This window comes from Agelaius tricolor, unplaced genomic scaffold, assembly GCF_023055355.1.
Source record: "Agelaius tricolor isolate 1412-34295 unplaced genomic scaffold, bAgeTri1.0.p SCAF_4, whole genome shotgun sequence".
Classification (NCBI taxonomy): Eukaryota; Metazoa; Chordata; class Aves; order Passeriformes; family Icteridae; genus Agelaius; species Agelaius tricolor.
In genome coordinates, this window is record NW_027269264.1 from 18559272 (window position 1) to 18583572 (window position 24301).

General features: G+C 37.1%; 1 protein-coding gene across 2 annotated transcripts in view; it reads left to right on the plus strand.

The window, feature by feature from the left end:
• Nucleotides 1–6738: 6738 nt before the first annotated feature.
• CNTNAP4 (contactin associated protein family member 4) overlaps nt 6739–24301 on the plus strand; it is a 202945-nt gene continuing 185382 nt past the window's right edge. For both annotated transcript variants that reach the window (XM_071424786.1, XM_071424787.1), the window contains exon 1: nt 6739–7205. In XM_071424786.1, coding sequence (XP_071280887.1) covers nt 7109–7205 — 97 coding nt within the window. In that variant the 5' untranslated portion in view covers nt 6739–7108. The remainder of the gene's footprint in view (nt 7206–24301) is intronic.

Consider the following 24301-nt stretch of genomic DNA (forward strand, 5'->3'; position numbering starts at 1 on the left):
GCAAGCAGTTTCACCCGACTTTCAGGTTCCTGAAATCTCCAGATTTCAGCCAGGCAACTAAGCTCCCTATGTGATGCCCAGGGTATGCTAGTTGTGAATGAGAATTATACCAAGCCAAACACTCACTGAGCAATGATGTAAGTTAGTCTTCATAAAGCACTAAAGAAAATTATCTTAATTCTCTGTTTCTGTTGAAGGAAACTATATAAAATAGAAGTCACAGACCAGAGTCTTCTTCAAGATTTACTTGACTCCTTCGGCAAAGGAAACAAATGTTATACCAATATTTGAAAAGATTTGCAGACCGTCTGGGAGTCTGCATCCCAATCCAAGGCATGGATCTTGAGTTCTTGGCCACTTCACCACTCTTGAAGATTTTCAAATTCATATTTCGTAACACTGGTACACAGCATGGGACAGGGAATCTCTGGGTACCTTGTTCATTTCTTCTCAGACCGCTTTGGCTCTCACTCCATTCCCAGCTTCCCAGCTCAGAAACTTTCCTTTTGCAGGTTACAATTGCTCTTTTTTTTTTTTTTTTTTCTTCTGTGGCTCAAGTTAAACTTATATTCATCTCAGAGTTGGCTGATTCACCTAGGATCTTCTGCTTCCAACTAAAGAACTAACTTACAGCTGGTGTCATCAATATTAGCCTCGGATTATGCACGTTCTTGCATATTTTACCATTGCATAGCCTCTCGCTTTTCTTTGGGAAGGTCATCTGTGTGACACCTTTCCTACACTAAGTGCATTTTCCTAAAAATCTCCCAAATTGTATGCTCCACAAGCCTGCTTTTTTCACTGTAGCCATGAATTAATACATTAAGCAAGGCTTATACATAAATGACACTTTTTTCACCTTTCTTTAGTGCCTTTCTTTCTGATTCACTGCACACATCCTTTGCTATCCTCCATCTTTTTTTACATTATCAAAGAAACATCATAACAGTATCATACTCATATGCATCCAGTGTCAAAAATTTACACTCTTCCTTTAGGAAGGAATCAGATATCAAAGAGAACTATGAGCTTTGTATACTATGATCTGCCTTTGATAGATCCATATTATATTTTATGCCTTCACTGTGCCTTTCTAAACTCCATGCCTTTAAATATTCTATCCTTCAAGACATGGTTTAATTAGGTAAAAAAATCACCAAAGTACCTTAGCATCAAGTCCTCAATATTGTTTTCTTGCTTCCTTTTGTTATTCAGACATTTATTTCTACAAATTACTGTGAATAACATCCTTTTAAAAAATATCCATGCCACATGTGAGATGTTAAAAATACTTACTAAACACTGTTGTTTTTTATTATTGTTGTTGTTGTTATTGTTATTACTGTTGCTATTAAAACTCTTTTTATTGTCACTATTAAATATTTAGAAAAATATTTGAGGCCAGTTTTGTTTAATACCTTCATCAATGACCTGGACCGGGGAAAGGAATGCATCCCTTCTAAGTTCGCAGGTGATAGCAAGTTGAACAGGAGTCTTGATCTGCTGGAGTGTGGGAATGCCCTGCAGAGGACGCAGGCAGACTGGATCAATGGGATGAAGACAACAGCATGAGGTTCAGCAAGGTGAAGTGATGTGTCTTGCACTTGGATCACAACAAACCCAGGCACTGCTACTGGCTGAGGGCAGAGTGGCTGGAAAGCTGCCTGGCAGAAAAGGGCCTGAGGGTGCTGCTCAACAGTGACTGAACGTGAGCCAGCTGTGCCCAGGTGGCCAAAAAGGCCAATGGCATCCTGGCCTGTGGCAGCAACAGTGTAGCCAGCAGGACCAGGGCAGACTGTGCCCCTGTACTCAGCACTGGTGAGGCCACACCTCGAATTCTGTGCTCAGTTCTGGACCCCTTGATTCAACAAGACATTGAGGTGCTGGGCACGTTCAGAGAAGGGCAGTGGAGCTGGTGAAGGGTCTGGAGCATCCTGTGAAAAGTGGCTGAGGGAGCTGGGTTTGTTTAGGCTGGAGAAAAGGAGGCTCAGGGGAGACCTTACCACTCTCTACAGCTGCCTGAAAGGACGGTGCAGCCAGGTAGGGGTCAGCCTCTTTCCCAGGCAACCAGAGACAGGAAAGAAGGAAATGGCCTCAAATTGTGTCAGGGGAATTTAGATTGGAATATTAAGAATAATTTTTTGACTGAAAGAGTAGTCAGCGTAACAGACTTCGTAGGAAATGATGGAGTGACCATAGCTGAAAGAATTTAGGGGGCATGTGGATGCAGCACTTGTGAACATAATTTAATAGCATAGATGTCAGTACTGAGGTAATGGTTGGACACAATCATCTTAGAGGTCTTTTTGAACCTTAAAGATTCTATGATTGAGTGTATAAGTTCATTTTCCAGTACTCTGTATTTATTTCCTGTGTTGGGAGGCACAATACACAGGGTGTTTATGACAGAAATAATAAAATTCTGGACTGTGAAATGAGAAGGGTTAAGAAGAAGCATTTTCACAATCCCGAAAAAAAGTTGTCCCCAGGATTGTCATGCACCCTTTCAGGTGAAAAACCTGAATGGTCAGACAGTAGCAGCAAAAGAACTCTCTGTGTAGCCACGTATCTTGTTACAACCTTCAAACACAGATTCACAACAGTGCTAAAGGCATGAATCCTTCTGAAGGTGCATGGAGCCATGTCTGCTCTGGTTTGTGTTCTGTGTCTCATCTGAGAAAAAAAAAGGTTTTAAATCCTTAATGAAGTCATTAGTGTAGGTGCAATAAGTGTAGCTGCAGTAGGCAGTAAAATGAGCCATACACAGACGGCTTCCATCCCCTCCCCTTTTAACAAATACAGCCTAAAAGGAAATTCGTAGCTTTGCAATAAGACAAAATGTGCTATGCTGGCGCTACTGGAAAATAACAAACCAAACAAAAACCAAAAAACCAAAACATTGTTAAGACTAGTAGTTATGCCACCCTGATTTCTGAAAATCAATTTTTACTCTATGTCATACCTACTATATAGAGATGTATGATTAAAAAAATGCATGTAGCAATATCATGTAGCAATATAAGGTGGATATGAGAATTATTTTTTCTTTAAAAATGGCTTAAAAACATTGCAAATATCACTATTTGTGTACCTGGCATTATATGGTTCTGTTCATTTATTTTTGATTTATATTTGTCTTTGAGCATTTCTGCTCTCTGCAGTCTCTGCAGACAATTACAGCAGTTTTTTTTCTGCAGTGTTAGGAATAGTACTGGGAAGATTTTACGGGATCATGAAAGAATTCGATTGCATTAAAAAGACACATTCTCCAGCTGCATGATACGACTAGATGCTGTGAAGAGAAACCTGTAATGCCAACGCAACTGCAGCAGGTGGCACTAGAAGGAGGGTTAACTAACAAGGCCATGACGCAGACGAGGGCACCAAGGAAACTAAATAGGAAAAGATGAACATGAACGTTTAAAATTTTAATCTTTATTTCTAGCCTCCTGAAATAAAGTTGCAGTGTCACTGTTAGTTGGATAGTAAATGTGAGCTTGATGGAGCTGAATTAGTGAAGGGTGAGGTGAAGAAGGTAGTAAGTGAATAGCTGATTTCTGATTTGGTTGATGTCTTCAAATGAGGAATTTACTGGGAAGGAATAAAACAAGTATTCTCAGTTAGCCAGTATGGACGCTGCTGAATTTTCATACTTTTATTATTGTGCTTTGCAAGCAAATTATTATTTTGTTGTTATTAAATAATGTGTATTGAATAACTGTGATACACTCAAAACAATTGTCCTGGTGTGAAGTGGATTTCGTACCAGAAGCAGAAGAGAGTGCTTATAATTGTCCTTTTTTAAATTGGTTTACCATTAATAAGCAGATCACAATAATACCAGGAGAACGGTTAGCATGAATTTAAAAGTGTTTCTTCTTTATAGACAAAAAGTCACAGTGTAAATAATTTAAAGAGGAATTATTTCTGTTAGTTTTTGTCTGCTAGAAAAAGGACTTCACAACAAGGTCCTTCATTTGTAAATGAAGGCTGGCAATACCCAGGTCAACTAATTAAAGTTTTGACCAACTAAACTTTGCAGATGCTTTATCTGTATGGATTAATTTGTAACAAGACACAGTTCTTCTGGGGAACTTGCTGTCTTTCTAAAGAATACATATATGAAGATCAACTGGAAAGGAGTCTCTATCAAATCAAGTGGTAATAATGTTGAATTTCAAAGGCAAATAAAATGAGTAAATTTTTAGTGTTTGGGGGAAGTTTCAAAAGTAAGTTATGAGAAGAAAAACAAAACATTGGAAGAGTGGGGGAATTTTTAAAATACAATAAGAAAAGAGGCTTGTAAGAAACAGAAAGACTTGTCTGAATTCCACAAAGAGGATCTCAGAAGTTAGTGAAAAATCTGGACACTGTATGGAAGAGAAATGGCAAACGAGATGCTGGCATCCAGAGATAAGATTATGTGAACAGAAATATTTCACGGATGCAGGAGAAAGATACGATGCAGAAGCAAAGAGGAGGTTGCGATATTCTGTGTGAGTCACGCTATGCTATTTTATGCACTTTACCAGTGCCAGACACCATAGATTCATCCCTGGATAAATAGATATTATCTTGATATTTCAGATACATACTGTATAGACTTCTGTAATTCTATCTGTCCAAACAGAAACATATGTAGATGTTTCAGCATACCATTTTATTCTAAGACTGCTTTTTCCATAATTATAAAAGTATATTATATCAATTTGTAGATTTGCATTCAATTCAGTCCAAAAAAAACAAAAAGCAGAAAATTCTATGACCTTTGTCTGTTAGATGTTCCATTTTGGTGACTGTAAGCTATTTTATAAGACAAATATTTACCCACAATGGCATTGGCCTTTTTACTGAATTTGCATTACATTACCAGAATAATAATTCTTTCTGATTCAAAGCCCTGGGGAACTTAGAGCTAATCCTAAAGAACATCATTACATTGAAAGTCCTTGCCAAGATTTTATGTGATATTTGTCCTATTTTTAAGCATGAAATTTTGTCTAGCTGCCGAGTCAAGGACCATCTCATGGGATATTCTTTAGAGATGGGATGCAGCACATGGAACATTTTTATGCTCATATTAATTTAGTTAGAAGGTCAATATTAACTCAAGGAACTATATAGCAAAGAAATCCAGCTTCTGGACAGTGACTCTATGGTTGTACTAAACTCTGGAAACAGAATGTAGAATTTAAAGGTTGATTTAGGAGAGCTGGAAGGCAGGTTATGATTCACATAATCTTTAATACAGTTTCTTCATGCATTTTTGTTCAAATAAAAGTAGACATGGAGAAATGGAAGGCCAGCTGTGTAATAGATTATTAACTTCAAGATTATTACCTTGAATCTTTCTACCCAATTTAGAAATAGGCCTCTTTGTCTCAATCATGCTGATTTTTAAAAGGATATAAAAAAACCTGCCTCTCAGGTTTTTTATTTTAGTTGTTTTGGCTGAGCTGAAATACATTTTTGTAACACCTAACACAGGTTGGCTTTGGTAGCATGAAACCAGAACACATTTTACTCTTACTTCTGTAGATGAATAAGAGTATCCTTCAAGGAGTGAGGAAACTGATTTGAATAATGAACAAAAATTCAGAAGTTATGGGAGCTTAATTCATGTTTTGTCTCTATCCCACAGTTATTCTTGACACCGAACAGTTCTACATAGAAATTTGCTGAAAATTCTGTATTCCCTGCAACATGGGAGAGAGCAGTCAGCAACATTGTACCTAGCGTCTAAACCCACATACAGCAGTATCACTTAGGATGAAAAATCCCGTTGGTATATAAGAGCTGCTAGAAAGCTCACATGAAGTAGGAAGATGAAGTTTAGACCACTGGGCTGAATATACAAATGCTAAGTCTGCTCTTTATATACCTCAGAGTCACAAGGCATGCAGTTTCGTATTGTCATAGTAATTTCTGCAAAAACATGGACAGTTCATACAGCTTAATCACTGCAGACGCAGCCGGGATGGGGCCTTTGATGTGGTCCTTTAATGCAGCTTTTACCCTCACTAACGTCCTGAGTTTGCTAATACGCAGTTATTACGCAGTTATTACAGTTTCTCACACTTGAGAAAAAATGTCGCTAGAGTTAGCATATACAGTAACAGCCTATTTTACAAAAAACCCACAAACAAACAAACAGAAAACCAAACAAAACCCCAAACCAAAACCATACACTTTTAAAATATAGTTTGAATACAATCACTTAAAATTTCTCTGAAGCTCTTTCTCAAATGAAGCTATTTCCCAAACACAAGCAATAGGAGGGTTTAAAGAGAGCTTTGTGAAAGTATAGGAAGCAAAATGCTCTATGTGCTATGTGGGGCCTAAAGTATTTTGGGAAAGATATATTTAGGTGTTTACTCTTAGGAGTTGAGAATGTAATTCTTTAATGCCAGCATTAATAGCGATAAAGCCCTCCAGGGACAGTGGTGGTGCCTTTTCCTGAGGGGCAGTCAGTCACTCACTCCTCAAATAATGGCAGGCTGCTCATTTTACTCACAGACTTAGGCTCTCTCCTACAGGCAAATCGCTTTCCTTTAAGAGAGCAAAACTCGCAACGCTTTTGCAGCTGAAAGTGTAAAAAAAAAAAGAAAAAAAAAATTAAAAAAAAAAGGAAGACAGATTACTAAACCGGGAGAGGCTGAGCAGCGGGCAGAGCCGGCGGCGCCCAGGCGCAGGCAGCGCGGGCAGCGCAGGGCAGGGCGGGCTCCGGGCGGGCCGCTCAGCGCCGCCCCCGCGGGCCGCTCGGTGCCGCCCGCCCGCCGCCGCCGCCAGGGGTGTCCAGCGCCGCCCCCGCGGGCTGCCGGCTGCAGCGGCGTGCCGAGCCGCTGCCGGTGTAGCCCCAGTGCCTCTGTGCCAGCCGGGGGGGATTCTCGCTGCTGCGCCTCTGGGCTTGCTGCTGCGAGACCGGGAGGCAGATCCGGAGGTGTGCGTGCGTGTGCCAGGAGATGCGGAGCGCGTTTGGCTGAGGTGCCTGGCCCCTGGGAAGCTGCTCTGCGAGGAGAGGCGGAGAGAGGCGGTGGGAAGGAGGCAGGAGCAGAACTGAAGTACAGCACAGCTGTTTCCGAATTCTCTGGTTCTTTTGCGTGCCTCAATGATTGTGAACATGGATTCTGTCACTGAAATCTTCTTGAAGCTGCTCTTTCTCCTGTGTGTTCATCGCCAGCACATGGCAGTGACAGGGAATAAATGTAAGTATTGCATATGATTTAAAACTCAATCCAGAGTGTGTTGAAAACTTCTGGGATTTTTTTTTTTTTTGCATTCGGAATAAATATAATTTTTGAGGTAAACATTCATGCTTTGAAATCATGACATCAAGCTTCCAGGCTGAAAATTTTCTAAAACTCTTCTTTAGATTTTTGTCATGAGTCTATGTACAGAATGTTGTTTATAACGCTTACTGTATAAGAGTATTTGAAAGCAGCATTTTGGTAAGGGATGCATGTTCAGCTGTATTTTCATTTTTGTTTTCTCTTTTGAAGTGCAGTATTTTCCAAGAAATTTTGTCTTACACGAAAATTACTGGCAGACTTCTATTGTGCAGTGTTTCTATTGTGTAGTGGATTTTAGCATTAGAAAATTTTGAAAGCTGGTATCTGCATATCCTGGATTAAGCTGGCACTCAACTTGAATGGCAATCACAGTGCAGTTCAAAAGCAGTAGAAATGTAACAAGGAAAAATGTGGCTAGCAAGACTTTAGGGTCCCTGCATTGATTGTTTAGGGAGTATTGTTCATGCATGACAGAAGAGAATGCTAACAATTACAATAGAAAGTTTGGTTTTTGTGTTTTTTTTTTTTTTAATGAGTTAGCCAGTAGAGTGGTATCCCAAAATAAAGACTGTGATTACAGTTTTAAGGACAATCTACTCTCTAGGAGGCAAATCATATACCTATAGGTATATAGCTAGATAGATACACACACACACACACACACACACACATATATATATATATATATATATAAATATATATGTGTATCTGAAAAATCTGTTTCCAGTATTGAATTAGGTTAATTACCTTTAAATTAAAAAAGAAAAAAACTTACTAAGTAATTAATTTTCAGGGCTTTTACAATTCAGTAATAAAACTGAGTTATTCTTGTTCCATTCGATTCAGCTTCAACAAGCTGAAGGATTTCATTTTGTGTTCTGTGGTAGTGCAGTAGCCTAAATGCCAGATGCTCATAACCTGAACTGAACATATTTTCTCCCCTTCCTGTTAAGGCACTGCTTGTGCATCACAGGAATGGGAAGGGCTGAAGTAATGATTCCATGGGAAGAAAGTGCATGTCAAAGCAATGAGGAATGTTCAGGAATAACCTTACTCAGCCCAGTGGCAGGGGACAGCTCCCTGGAAACATTTGAGCAATGGCAGAGAAGTTTGAAGTGCTCAATGGATCTATAGCCTAGGGTTTTGCATATGGATGGTTTGTAAACTAAACATGCTCCCATGAGCCTGACATTCACACTGCAGCACCAAAATGATCTTGTGCTGTCATTCAGTAATGATATCTCATTTGATACTCAAGTGCATAGTGTAGCCCTAAACATGAATACTAAGTTCCTCATGTTAAACACCCTGCTGCAATCCAGTCACAGCTTTAATTCTCTCCATCATTCTGCATTGTACAGTTTATGAATACATCCATTTTCACAAGACCATGATAATTGAATTGCACATTAATAGCATTTGGCACTATGCACAAAACTAAATCAGTTACAGGGAGGCATATTAAAACCATTGCAAAAAAAGACACGCATCCCACATCAAAGCAGTAAAGCACTAGAGGTCACTGTTACAATTTAGGAAGCAAGGTTTGAGGAAGAGGCTCAAGCTTCTTTCCAATACAGAATTCTGAAGGATGAAACAAATCAAGTATAAAATACGTTCACTACTGGCTTTCTCAGGTACATCCCAAAAACAGGGAAAAATCCTGTGTCAGATGGTTGAATTGAATGAACAGATTTTTTCATGTATATGCTGTTATTACAAATGCAAAGTGTTTTTATTTAGGAATAAATCCTATCAACTATGTCAAAACACTCATCAAATACAAGAACTCTGCCCATGCTACAGACAAGATATCAGTATTATGGAAAAAATAAATTAAATTATTTAAATTGAACAATGAACAATAATGTCTGGAGAGAACTTGGCCACCCTAATGCATATTGTTAATTTTCAATATCTAATCTGGAAAAAAAATCCTTATATATATATATAGTTTTGGAAGTGAAAATTTCTGTAGGAGAGGTAGTTTGTTTTAGAAGTGACAGCTTACATCTGAAGTATTATGGTATAAATTTTGTTAGCTTGTTACAATTCAAAAAAATTACCTTAGGAGAAAAGGTTTTTCGTAATTACTGATTATGGTAGATCCATGCAGGAGCCATTATCTACCTACTTGAACTTATTTTACTCCATTATTCTTGTGAGGTTAACCAGGAACTGAAATCCTTTTCAGTAGGTGCTTCTACTATTGGCATTAATGTATTTAAACCCATTTACAAAACCAGGTGAAGTTTGAATGTTTTGAATGAATTTCGATGCCTAGATTTTCCACTAGGCTGCCAATCATCAAAGATGATAGGATGGGCTTTTAATTTTTCCTCTATATTAATGTATTCTTGTTGTTTTAATTTTATGGTTCTTTCTGTAGTAACAGATCCTGAATACTTAAGTTTTCCTTTGCCTTTAAGGCCAGCGCCCAGTAAGAAAAGACAAAATTAAAGACCTTTAAATGTCATCTTGAAGTGTCATTGGTAATATTACTAAGTCAGTTGTCCAAAGAGAATTTCCTAGATCAAAAATTGATGCATTTAAAATTATTTCTGTCTTAAATAAATTGCAATATTCCTCTTCTGAGTAAAATGATTTTTAAGTTCGTAGGTTGTCGGGAGCTAACAGACATATTTTTAATATTTTTAATATTATAATTTTTCATTTAAATATGAAATTTTATTTCTAGGGTCTTATTTTGTTTGTTTCCCCTGAAAATTAACTCTGACAGTTCCAACCAAGAGAAGTAATAATTGGTGCTGAAATTCCAAATATTTTAAAAGTTCTGTACTAGTGCTGCTTAGAGATTTCCTCTACTTTCTTCCTCCCAAAGAATTGAAGTTCCAGTGTAGTTGAAAGAAGTTTGAAGTGCACAGCCTTAGTAAGTAATTGTATAAGGTCAAGTGTGAGTTTTAAATGAAAGATTAAGGCAAGTACTGCTCTAAGTTTTTTCCACTGGAGCTATGAGACATTTTTATTTTATTGGTAACTGTCTCTAGTGTTGTAAATCAGCAAGTTACTAAATCATCACTTGAAAACCTGCCAGAAATTGGTACTCCAGTAGGTGCAGGGGCTTTTTTTTTAAACTCTCTAAAACTGAAGTGTTGCAGAAAATATAATTAAACCCTCTATACACATCAAGTCAGCTGTGACTAAAAATTATTAAGGGAAATTGTTGCAGTGTATGGAAATAAAGACAAATTGGGGAGTTTCCATGCAAATTCTCACTTCTGCATACCTACTTCTCTGTGTTAAAACTCCCCAGTTTTACAGAAGCTTTTATGAATTCAGATTTTCACATGTGTACTATGATGATCACAAGTTCTGTAAACACATAAACATTTACTATTATTACTACTACTACTACTGCTACTACTATTATGACTGCTGTTGATTTTATTTTACATAACAGGAATTTCTCATTAATGCTATATTAGAGGACCTCTCTAAAGATGACAGAGAATGGCTATTCATGAAACTGAAGTTTTCAAAGAGAGGACTGAGTGAATACATACCTTGATTATACCACCAGATGCATGTCATTGTACAAGTATTACCTGTTGGGAAGGGATTACTTTCTACAAGGAAAACATTGTATCTCAATTTTGAAATTATTACCATTCTGATGTTAATCATTGGTACCACCAAACAGCTCCATAGAATAACTGACAATTCATGGAACCGCATTGAAATGATACTGAAGTGCTGTTAATCAAAAGCAATTTAATTTAAAATGTAATTCTTTCAGTTTATGGTTGATATGAACTGGAGGGGAGGAGAAAGTAGTCCCTTCCTTAATTTTCTTTTAGCCTAACTAATATTTATTTTCTGTTTATTATCATCTATCTCTGCTATGAGAGGGCAGTGGAGAACTCATCAGAGATCAGGCCATCTCTGGGCAATTACTTACGTGAATAAAACATTACAGACATCTCTGGTATATTTCATATGTTGTTTCTACAGCAACATCAAAAACTTGCATCAACATCAAATCTAAACTAACACCAAAAGAAAACTAATTTTTTTTTTAGACTTTAAAGGCTTAGAATTCACAGAAAAGCCTTGGATTGATCACACTGAGTATAATCAACAATTCACATCCCATTGCTCCAGGCTTTAGAATTCCCATGAATACACTTGTCCCTGAGCCCAGTCAGCAGGATGGATAGAGCAAACTTGGTCATGATTGGAGGAGTCATGATTGGAGAAAAGTGAGAGACAATTAATGACGTGCTCAAAGTATGATAGTATCAACCACAAGCAGAAAATGCAGTAGGATATATGTTAATTATTTATTACATTTGCTGTGTAGGTTAGGACATCCTATATTTTGATTAAATGCCATTCAGAAGTTCTATAGGAAGCACTAACTTCTTCATGTTCTCATAAGTACTCAGTCATGGCTATTCTGCTTTCCTTCTTATTACATTAAAGTGTGTAAGCCTATTTCTGTGTTCATCCATGAGAAAGACAACTTTTGGCTAAGATGATTTTCCAAAGTCTCACAAAATAATGTGGGCTTCTGTCATTTTTTTGTATATGAGGAACAAAGCTCAGGTTTAATATTCTTTCCAGGCATTTCTCTGTTGCATTAGAAAAAAATCCACAAACAGATAATTTGTACTATATTTAGAGATCTGTGCTGTTTTAACCCCAACCATCAACCAAGCCCAACTTAGCTGCTCAGTGTTTCCCCCACCAGCAGGTAAAGATGAGGAAGGGTGAAAGGTAGAAAACTTGTGGATGGAAAAAAATTGAACTTGATGATCCTCATAGGTCTTTTTCAACTCAGAAATTCTCTAATTCTGTGCATAGAAAAAGCAGAAGTCACACACAGAAGCAAAGTAAAACAAGGAATGTTTCCTCCACTTCCCATGGGCAGGCAGGTGTTCAGCCATCTCCAGGAGGGCAGGGTCCCATCACACATAGCAGTGCCTTGGGAAAACAAATGCCATCACTCCAAATGTCACTGCCCCACCCCTTCCTCCCCCTTCCCCCAGTTTTATATGCTGAGCATGATGCCATGTAGTCTGGGGTATCACTTTGGGTCATCTCTCCTGGCAGTGTCTCGTCCTAGCCTTCCATGCATTCTTAACTTCCTTTCCATTGAGACAGTGCAAAAAGAAGATTTTGCCTCTGTGTGAGCCCTGCTCAGCAATAACAAAAAAAACCTCTCTATATTATCAACCTTGTGTTCTGCACAAACCCAGCCCCATACCAGTCACTGTGAAGGAAATTAACTCTACGCCAGCCAAAACCAGCACAATATCTCATATGATATACTTGCCAGTACTCTGTCTACTGATTCATCTTTTGAAAAAAAACTTCAACAATCTCACCTTCTAACAAGTTTAGCTGAGAAAAAGTAGGCCAAATATCCCCCCCATCCCTTCTCAATCCTGCTACCTCCCCACTCCAAACAAGCAAATCAAAGAACAATTGAACAGTCAAGATGCAATAAATCTTTCAAATATTTCTTTTCTTCCCCCCCCCCAGATAAACCTGTGCCTTTGTGCTGCTTGTAGACCTGAGAGTTCAGTGTGCTGTATCACACAGGATTGTGGGAAAGTTAGAACTGCTTCTCAGTACTTTTAATGTTTAATGTTAGCTGCTCTCAACTAACAAGGTGATAACAGAGGTGGGAGCTGTGAGAGCCATCACTAATTCAAAGGGCTTTCCTTCCTAGAACACTCCAGGCACTTTTTTAAAAACAGTGAAGAAATAACAAGTACTAAAATTAATCATGTCTCTGTCTGTCACTGACTCAAGAAGTATACATTATTTTTAAGATGTTTCTGAACTAAAAAGTTAAAATTTGCTTTTCCCTCTGAGTTTTCAGTTGTTCTATGAAGAGGAATTGAAAAGTAAAAACAATAGTGAAAACATTGATTGTGATGAGTTGCTGTACAATTGCTTGTATTTTGCACTGCTAACTGTTTTGTTAAATTGATCTGGTAATTCTTAGATATAAAATTCTTTGTAACTTGTAATTTTGGCAGTCAGAGCCTACGTGTGACTTGTAGATTAAAAATTGAAGAAGAGGTGTCTTTCTCAGTATATGGATATATATTAGATAAATATCATTATAACAAGGGCTGTCTTTCTAAATTTGAGAAATAACATAAAACATATAGGAGAAACAGCATGCGGTCAAGACCAAAATGTGTTGCTCTATTTGTTTGTAAAAAATGATGCATCTTTACTGCTAGAGTTTAGCCAACTGTGGTTTGCTGAAATTTTACCTCTGCTATGTTTTGTATCTCTGTATTTTATCATTCTTACTTATTTGTCATGTGTTTGTGTTTTATATATGTGCGAGTATCTCATTACAGGTTAATGTTATTCTCTGTAGAATATACAATACTCTGTAGGTCATCTATTACCACTTGAAATTGAGGCCAGTAACCTTGAGTTAAATCTGTGAAACACAGTGGAGGATTGGTGTCCAATTATTTTGCTTTTCAGAAGAAGGTTTTAAGTGTTTACTACAAATGGGTATGCTATTTTTAGGAACCAAAATACTGTGTGGACCTGAAGTAATACCTATACTGTAATCTACTTAAAGAGCATTTTTAGTGCAGTAATTTGAAAAGTGATTGAAATCTTGGAAGCTTCATTTTAAGTAGATTAAAATTAAGCACAACAGAATTATTATTTAAATATCATACTCACTTAATAAGCAAGTAAAGAAAAGTGCCTCTAGGGCCTTAAGTCTCAAAGGATAGAGAAAAAGTATGGTTAGAAAATTTGTCCAGCTGGGTAGTGGGTCTAATAACTTTTCATTAAGTAGATCTTGTTATTTAGTTGTGCTCAAGAATAAGTTATTGCTTGTTCCTTGCTGTTAGAATCCTTGTTTGTTTCTATGATATTATTTGAGCAAATAAAATATTTGCATATGGGGTCTTGAGGGAAAAGTAGATTAGAAGCAGTATGTTGGAATATTTAAATTTATTTTTATTACTTAATATGATTTTTTTCAGCCAACAGCTGAAGAAAATCTTTCACTTTTTCAGGTGTTCCTCTGTCCTCTTCTAAATCTAAGTAGAAGGTGTTTTCAAAACCTTAGTTGTTTCTAAAAATAAGATTTTCTATTTTCTTCTGATTATGTTTAATATTTGCTGCAAGAAATCCCCATCTGTATTTGCTTGATCTGTTCAGAGTTATTGTGAAATAGTACCTTTATAGAAAATTCTAAAGAACAAACCAAAATTTTCATAAAATACATGGTTAAACAGAGTATGAAAAATATTACTCAGATGCCATATAACCTGATAAACCTCACCTGGAGAGAAAACAGAATATCTTGTTATTAAAGAAGTCCTGGAGCAGAGGTTTTCAACAAGACAGCAAGAGTACAACCTTTTGAGGGGAACATGCACTATAAAAGTGATGTTCTAGACAAACCATGTTGCATATAGGGAGCCCAAACCACTGGTTTAGTTCACCGGCAGCATTTTGCTGCATCCTGAGTTACATTGGACTGGATGTGCTTAATATGGATATTCTATAATTATCTGAAAAATTTAAGGGGAGGGGCAAAGTTGGTTTCTTCAGTATTACTGATTATAGTAGAAGTTAGATGATGTTGGTTTCTTCAGTATTACTGTTTATGGTAGACGTTAGATGATGTGTATGGACTACTAACAAGAAAATACCAATTTGAACCTCGAAGACTTTAGGAATTGGAAATAAAATTATAGATTTTAGCAGGAGAAGGGAGAATTTCCTTGTTCCATTTATTTGCAAATATTACTTACTTTTGAGGCATATGATTAACTTCTGTCTTCTGCAGAGACAGGAAAAATGGCATTTATCTCTATGAAATTAAAAATCTGAAATTTAGATATTTGCATCTGAGCTAGCTAAGTCTCTTATTAGTCATATGAAAGAAAAAAAGTGTGTCTTGCGTGAAGAAGTCATGACAAAGATGGAAGGAAGAAATCTCATTCAAAGGGAATTTGCAGTATAAAAGTGCCATTTAGCAGTCATTACTGATTTTGACCAAATAACTAGGTAATCTGTATGCTTTGTAGACATCTACACTAGATGAGATGGGTTCCAGTTCTGTCAAAATATCTTAGTCTAAATAAGTGTTAGAAAAAAGTGTACCAATCTGTATTGATTATCTTGTACAGAAATCACAAGCTATACTTGGCAACTCATTCATATTTGCTGTTAACACTCCCTGAGTCTCCCTTTTCAGTGTTTGGTAACAAAGGTGCTCCTTGATTTCCCAGGGGTTAAGGCTGCTGCCATTGCTAGACCTAGACACAAAACACAGGGACTAAGTAAGGAGCTGGAAATGTCCTACCAGTGAGACTGTCTTTCATTCCTGAAAGTGTGAAATAGGTATTTTGACCATACACAATGTTCTGGTAAAGTGCAATCTCATTAAATTAAATAAGCTGAAACTGACTGTTCTATCCACCTGAGACAGTCTGATCTTTCCACCCCTTTGATAAACCATGATTAAAGCTTTATTTTAACCCCAGACTTGTCAAAACTGTAGGTTTTTTTTTTTCTTCCAAAGAAAGCATTGAGTGAAATAGACTTGATTATGAAAAAAAAATACCAGAACCCTACAGCATTTCTTTTCATAAAACAATAAAACTATCCTGGTACTTTTGTGGTTACTTTAAAGCCTTTCTACCATCCAGACTGACTGTTATTTAGATTAGGAAAATTCAAGGCATTAAACTGTGGCTCTCACTATAATTTTCAATCAATGACAGGAAGCCTATCTGCAGTAGTCTAGTTTGCAATAGTTTTTAATCATAGTGAGATTTACTTACCCCTCTTTTTTAAGAAGAATAAGCAATCTTTAGGAATTGGTGGGGTTTTTTTTGTTTGTTTGTTTGGTTGGTTGGTTTTTTGTTTGTTTGTTTTTGGTTTTAGGGTTTTTTTGTCGGGAGAGAGTTGTTTTTGTTTCTGTTAAAAATAGCACTGAATCTCATCCTTATTCTTTATACTAAAGCTCCTAGGGAAATCAATGGCAGCTTTGCGTAAATAAATACTGAATAAAAGCTTTAGAAAGAATGAGCTGAATATTCATTCAACAGTGATATGCTGCATAGTTTGAATATGACTGGTCTCTTTATTTCCTTTCGCTATGCCTTGTTTGGAGGACTCAGATACACAACTGTATAACAAACAAGAATTACTCATTTGTACTGCTTGACAAAATATAAATATGAGAAAAAAAAGACATTTAGAATTTTAGCTACTTACTGTGGTTGGGGAATTTCTATGCCTGTAGTGAAAAACTACTGCTGTTTACTGAGCCAATGGTAACTTTAAAAAAAAAAACTATCAAGATGATTGATTTTAATTTTCAAGGGTGAAATAGCCCTTAAAACTAAATTCTTTCAGGACCATCTGGATGCAATGGAGCACACTGACAATTGCTGAGCTCTGCCCTGAAATTGATAAAGTATGTTGCAGTAAACTCTTAGTTTTATCAGCCTGAGTGTGGAAGTTTTAGGGGTGTTTTTCAGTCTCACCATGACAGCAGGCACTGGTGCTCTACCATACCTGTCAGAAATTACATTTCTGGTTTCAAGCAAGGTCTATTTCAGAGGCTACTTCTCCAAAGACTAGACATGTCCTCCAGTAATTAACACTGAGAACAAACCAACCTCCTGGAGAAAGGAGGGATTAACATAAAACTTGTTTGCAAATACTAACCCATAATTTTACTCCTAACATACTTGCTCTTCCATAAAACATATTTGTAAACAAATGTGTATGCCACTGAATATTTTTTCTCCCTGCAAAACAGAACAAACAGTACCATGGTGCTTTTTAATCTTATTTCCTGGTGTACTTTTGGAAGATCTGGATAGCAGTGTTCAGCCTGGCACAAGAGAAGACTATGACAGGGTTTTTCTCAGGGTGCAGTTCTGTAAAAATGTTATTTGGATATCAAGTAAAATAAAATACAGAGGGAATTCAGTGATAGATCAATCATCTACCAAACCTTTGTTAGGTTTTGATCTACTGTTACCCTAAGAGACTATCAATATGCTTTTATATCTGGGTAAAATTTGCAGTGCATATAACAATAATTAAATGTAAAACTCTCACCTAGACACAGATGACAGGTTAAACGTAGCTATAGCATTCTCCTGAAGAATGCTTTCAGTTATGATAGGCAATGTGTAAGATTTTTTTATGGAGTATCACTTCAGCATCTACTCCTTGTATATTGTTAATATGTTTGGGGTATGATGACTTTTTAATTTTTTTCATTTTTCTTTCTCAAGGGCTCAAAAACCTCCATCTCTACTCAACTTGTTTTGACTTTTGTGAACAGTCATTACCTCATGGATCATACTTCTGCTGTATATCTATGCTTTACTGTGTTCTGATTCATTCTCTGTGGGCAGGAAAATAAAGAATTTAAGAGGTAGAGACTGGGAAAAAGGAAGATTGATGTGCAAGTACCTGTATGTACATTTCTGTACTGTCTGCAATGAAGTGTTGTTATTTTCAAACCCTTTACAAATTGTCTACATCTCTCTGCCAGTTTGCTCTTTGTAGCCCAGCAGTGGTAGATATACAGTCCGACTGTCCCAAATTTAGAGTGATGGGTGAGTGATGAATTCACAGTTTTCTGAAGTTTATCTCTGTTATACTTAGGAAACTGCAGTAGAAAACAAGTTTTTTTTTCTTCACCATTTTGTGTCATGTTGGGGCAGGGTGGGAGGGTGGGTGGAGGTGGGGAATCTACCATGGCAAATAAGTCTTTTCTTCTTGCATCTCTGCAGTGACTACACAGAAACTTGACCACATTCTGCTTCTTGGGAAGGATGGTAGTATATTCTTTGTGGATATTCTACACAAGGACAGATTGAGAAATTCTAACAGAGAATTCTCTGATCTAGCTCTCAGCTCTAGTAAAGTCTGTATGTGTGATGGAGATACCGAAGAGAGTAGTCTCTTTTTGATGTTTCTAATATATTTTTGTAATGTCTCAGTGGAAGTGTTTCTAAGGTAATGCTGCAGGTGTTGAAAACGTATATTGAGTAGAATCAGATTATGTCAAGTTTCAGTGCGTGGTTGTGCATACTTGAATATTACAGATTTAAAGATGTTCATATTTACATGTTATCTTTTATAGTTACATGTATCCTTATCTTGTTAAATGCTTTAATGCTGTCTCAATAGATTTTTTTTATGAGAGATTCATTCATCTTTCACACCTGAATTTTTGTTCATATGTTACCATTTACTGATGGCATAGATATTTAATAAGTGATATTATTTTTGTGGCTTAACTAATGTAGAAGTACATTTGGGAAACATCCCAGACTGGACATGTGTCCTTTTCTCAGTAATTCACAATGGTTAAATGTAATGAATTTACCCTTAAACCAGGAAGCCCAGAAAGAATTTTTAAATGTTTCTGCCATCTTCCTACCTTGTCTCTTGCCAGTAAAAAGCTATGTGTAGGAGAAAGTGGTGATGAATGGTCAGTGTTCTGCTGACTTTGGAACCCCACTGCTAAAAGTATGTTAGAACCACTTTTGTGGTAGTGGACAATTTCAGTCAGAAAATCAGGTATTGTTTGGTACAAATTTTTTTTTCAGACTAGAACATTCTAAAATATTGTTTCTTAAACTGTAATTTTTCATAAAACATAACCAGGTAAATAGGTGGCAAATAGCAGTGAGTGGTAATCACTCAGTGTGTTACCTTCTTGGAGTATAAATAGTGGTCTATTTTATAGTATCTTTTAATATCTGCCTAAAAATGTCTGACCGATAGTATCTTGATCCGCCTAGATTTATTCCAAGCAAATAATTCATTTTCACTTTTACAGCAATTAATCTATCATCACTGAGAGAAGAAATACTATGCCAGATCAGTATTATCAATATTAGAATATGGAATTTTTATGAAAGAAAAACTGTGTTATTCCTTCAGACTAAACAGAAATTTTATTTTCAAAGCCTAACTGCACAACTCAGAAGAAAATAAAACATTTTTTTTAAATAGTAAATAGTAAGTGATATTCTGCCTAAACTACTGTTGGGGAATTTTTATTTTATCTGTCAAGGCATATAAAACACATGTTCATGCTTAAATATATATACATATATATATATATATATATATATATATATATATATATATATATATATGTAATTAATGAATGACACAGTGAGCAGAATCTCACTTTAATAAGTGGTTCTAAAACAAGTCTGCATAGATGCCTCTTGACAGATGTTTTCTAACCCCTAGCCCCAGTACCAGCCCTGTGAGTGGTCACACCTTGGTCCACCCTTGAGTCTAGGCCTTCTCCCAGTTCTGCTGCACAAATTTGGACCCAATCACCTTGCTGGTATTCCTGGATTGCTAAAATAATAGGGAGTCATGTATTTGCCCAACCTTCCTCCTAGACCCTTTAATCCCTTCTGAGGCATTCTTACCCTCTATATCAAATTATTTCTCAATCACAGATTTACTACTGATGACCAGTTAGAATTTGACTTTCCCCTTCCACTTTTCTACTTATGTAGCTTTGCAGATAACTGCTTTTTTATTGTGGTTGAGAAGTCTTATTGTGTGGTTCTAATGTTAAAATAGAATTTGTACCCAACTTACACACAATACTACGTTTGAAGTTGTAGACTATGGGCAGGGGCAAAACACAGATGCCCATGTCTTAGTCTGTTGTGTTTTCAAACAATATTAAAATTGAGGAATGATGCCTTGCCCAGATTTTTTAGGACTTGAAAATTCATTCATTTATCTAGAAATGAATGGAATTTTTTTTCTTTTCTTTTTCTTTTTTTGGGTTTTTTTTTTTTACAGTGGTGGAGTTTGCTGTAGTATGAAATAATGTTACATGGTCAGTCAAAACAAAGGTTTGTGGAACTAGACTGTAAGGGACACTCTTTATCTCATAAACTCCCTCAATTCCCTTTCACAGGTATCAGAAATTCAGATGCTTGATTGTTTCATTCACCATGGCCTCATTTGTTTCCCTGGCAAATTTTCCAAGATTTGAGATTATCTCTATTTCTAACACTTGATTTGGCTGCTACGATAGGCATTGGCCACTCTGCTCATTACTTTGTCTTACTATGAGAGTGAGAAATGTGCAGTTTTCTTTCATAGGGATATGAGTAGATAGGTCCTTTGAACTTGGAAGTCATGCATATATTTGAATATTAGAAGCAACAACTCATAAAAGAAAGAAGAGCCTGACAGACACTAAACCTGTGTAGTGCTGACATTCCATCTGTAACACATCATCTCTTGTGTTAGCAAATGGGTTTACTTACAACCATTCGTTGTGCGTGTCAGCACTGCATGCACAGTGTTGCTATCTTGTGTGGTTTTAATGCTGGGTTTTGATATTGTACATTCCCTGTGTAACAAAATGAAGTCTTTCCAATGATTTTTTAAAGAATTAATCTTTCTAATTGTGGAAGAGAATAAAACAACTTCATGAGTTGCCTCAGCTAAGGCATGAAATATCTGTGTGTTGCTCTAAAGGATTTTAAGTCTGAGTCCCATTCTGGGCTCCCAGTCTGTCCTTGTTCAAGAAAATATTTCAAGAGGAACCTAGCTGGCATGAGCACCTTTAAAAAAGCAAGAATATATTGCCTGATTTTTCCATTGTTTTGCATCTTAGTATTTTTTGGTTTTAAGAATTGGTTTTATTGCTGGGAAACTTCAGGTAACATTGATTATATTGCCAGGTAACTCAAAATCAGGGGAAAAGAAAATCACAAAAAAAGCAAACCACTATAAAAGAACTTTTCCTCATTTAATTGTCAGGAACTAAACTTCATAAAATTTTTATACATAGTATCAATGAATTCTGTAGGGTGGCAAGATAGCACTTGTAACTGTACTCACAAATCTATATTTAAAGAATTACTTCACAAACCAGTGGAGCTGGTTTGTTATTATTTTTATAATTGTGATTTTAAAATTTCTTTTATGAAATATTCAGCATATATTACGGGTTTTTTAATGTGCCTCACACTGCAGAGCTCTCTTAGACCTTTTTTTTTTGCTCAGTTTTAACATAGTTTTCCTATTGATGTTTATGTGTTTATATTCACATTTGTGAATTTAACACAGGGCACAAGCGATCAAATTGCGAATACCAATGCAGACCCTGCCTCAGGGTGATCAGGAAGATATCTATTGTTACTCTTCAGTGTAAATTTCAGAGTTCTGATATGCATTTACAGTAAAGAAAAAACAAATTCCAAACATCCTGCACAAACATTTCTGTGGTTTTTTAGGTGTGCCATTCACAGCTGCTGTGTGTTGAGCTCACATCTGTAAGAACGGATGCCTTTCCAAATAACAGAGTGCTTCACTTAATATGTCTTTTTCTGTCACGAGTAGAAGTTTTAACTATTTTATGCAACAACACTGAACAAAGTGAAAACACTAGTTTATGTCAAAGGAGGAGAAAAATAGCCATGACCTCCTCTAGATGTGTATGTCTCTCTCTGATAGTGCTGTATTCAGTCAAGCCCCCCAAAACATCTGCTTCCCTCACCACTGCCCACACCATAAGTTTAAATTATTGATCTAACTGTAAGAAATACTTGGTTTGATATTATAATTAGGCACTATCTTGAGGAGAAAATGGATAGATAATACTTCAATAATTAGAGCAGGAGCATTCTAAGCAATGACAAGATGAGTTTTATTTTAATTGTAGGTAAATTCATTAAGCAATAATGAAATGCAGTGTTTTTCTATGTGCTCTGCTATGCTATTAGATGGGTCAATTTGTTTTCTCTAAAGGTGAATCACATTTCTTTAAGCAGACCAGCAAGATAAGACAGGCTCAACACATATTCTTTTTGTCTCCACAGTGATTTTTACAGCTGTGTATAGAAATGTGAGAAGGCAGTACTAAATAGAAAAGTCTAGCAAGGGATTTCCTTTCCATGCAAAGACTGCCTTCATTGAAAAGAGTGAAGAAAGACTTGATGAACTAGGGCCAAGAGAAGAAATTAATTAATTCTATCAACAATGCATACTGTTCAGGAAAAAAAGAACCCATAGTTATTTCATCTATGTATTTTTGAGATTCCAGTAATTGCCAGGAGATTAAGATACCATCTTCAGCCTAAAATTATAATTTTTTTATGGTTTGAGTAAGCACAACAGTAGCTATCTCATACAAATTTTTCACTGCTAAAAAACTAACATAATGATAAGAAATGTGATAATTAGGCTAACAAAGCAGGCTGGTCTTATAACCATGAAGGTGAAATTTTTTCAAAATAAGCTTTCTTCTTGAAAAAGTTATTGGATTGCAAGATTTGTGTAGTAAGTAAATTGAAAATTAAATTATACCTCAAAGGCCTAACTAATTCTTCAGTTTCTAAATTGGTTTTAATGTGGTATTTTTGCACTGTTACTTTAACACAGTATTTCAGTTCTACTGAAATATGAGGGAGTGCAAAAAAGATCTTTTTCCTTACATTTCTGTTTTTTCTTGAAAGATCTCATAATAATTTTGCAATATTCTACTTGAGGAACAGGTTGAAAGGGAGTATCCTTGTGCATGACTTTTGTTTTCTTTATTTCACATAGGCAGCTTGAATAGCTTTACTTATATTATACTCACATGAATATGATAGTGTTAGCAATCAAAATAAGGCAGGAACTCCTAAGGTTGACTGTCCAAATGTTTCTAATTGGCCCTCAATTATAGTGCACTTGGAAACTTTAAATAGACAATAGGTACAAGATGTTGGTTTTCACTAAAAGGTCAATATTTAAAAATTGGTTTATCTGTTTTAATACTTGTTTTGGCTTTCTTTTAAGGCTTGGTTTCATCAGTATTTTTTACTGCTTTAGAGTGTCATTACTTCAGTAGAGCCCTATCATTCATCTGAGAGCAAGCAATCAGTAACACTGGATTTTGTTTTCTATACCAGTGCTGTATTCTTCCTTGTGAATGTGTAAGGAAAGATGTGAAAAATGACCCTTGAAAAAGGAATTTTTTACCTTTCTATAAGTCTTTTAATCCAGAATGAACAAAACCTTGATGTATTTTTGTCTTGGTTTGAAAGACAGGTGTCTGCTAAGGAAGGCAGGAGCCTCCCTTGGAATGGAAAATATAAACCCCTTCCCTCCGAATTATTAGAATTTTGAAATTAAGGGGGTCTCAGGCAAAGATATGAGGATAGGAATAACATTTCTTTACTGGTGTGTATGATAAAGCAAACAAGCACCCACAGCTGCGGCACCGACCCCAAACAGGACCCGGGGCCCAGTCCCGGCCCGCTCGGCCGCGGGCCCTTTCCGCCTGCTGCACTTCCGGGCACGGCCAGCAGGGGCGCTGCTGCTGCCGGGGACGGGGCGGGGGCGGGGATTCCCCGCGCCTGCAGGGGGCGCTGTGGCGCGGGCCGGGGAGCGCGCGGTCATGGCGGCTCGGGCCGGGCGGGAAGGGAGGGAGGAGAGGCTGCGCCTCACAATCCTGGGGCAGCCGATCCCGGTGCCCAACAGGACTCTGAGGAGCACCAAGCCGGGACGGCAGGAGTCTCGGCAGGCAGGGGGAGCGGGGCTGCAGAGCAGTGACAACTCGGAGCAGTGCTGAAGAAGCAGCAGGGGCAGGGCAGGGGCGGCCCGGCTCCCAGCAGGGCCGGGAGAGGCGAGCTCAGGATCCCGGGCACCCCAACAGTCGGGGATGGTCCCTCTTGAAGTGAGGGAGGTGATAATAAGGTCTCAGTTCAGTGGCTGCTCTCAGGAGCGGAGGCTCGAGAAGTGCAAACAGATGCTGTCCTCCCCTGAGCGTGGACGCTCCTTTTGTTTTTCTTAAGTACCCAGTTGTTAATGTTTCTTAGCAACTTATGGGGAAAATTCTATAAGTAAAAAGGAACAAAAGGAAATAAACCCAACCCCCTACAATTTTCTGCTCTGTTTTTCTTTCTTGTCTGTCCAGATGATTGAGGGTTGTTGTGGATGAGAGGTTATCCACAAGGACTGGCCTACAGTAAATTGTATATATCCATATC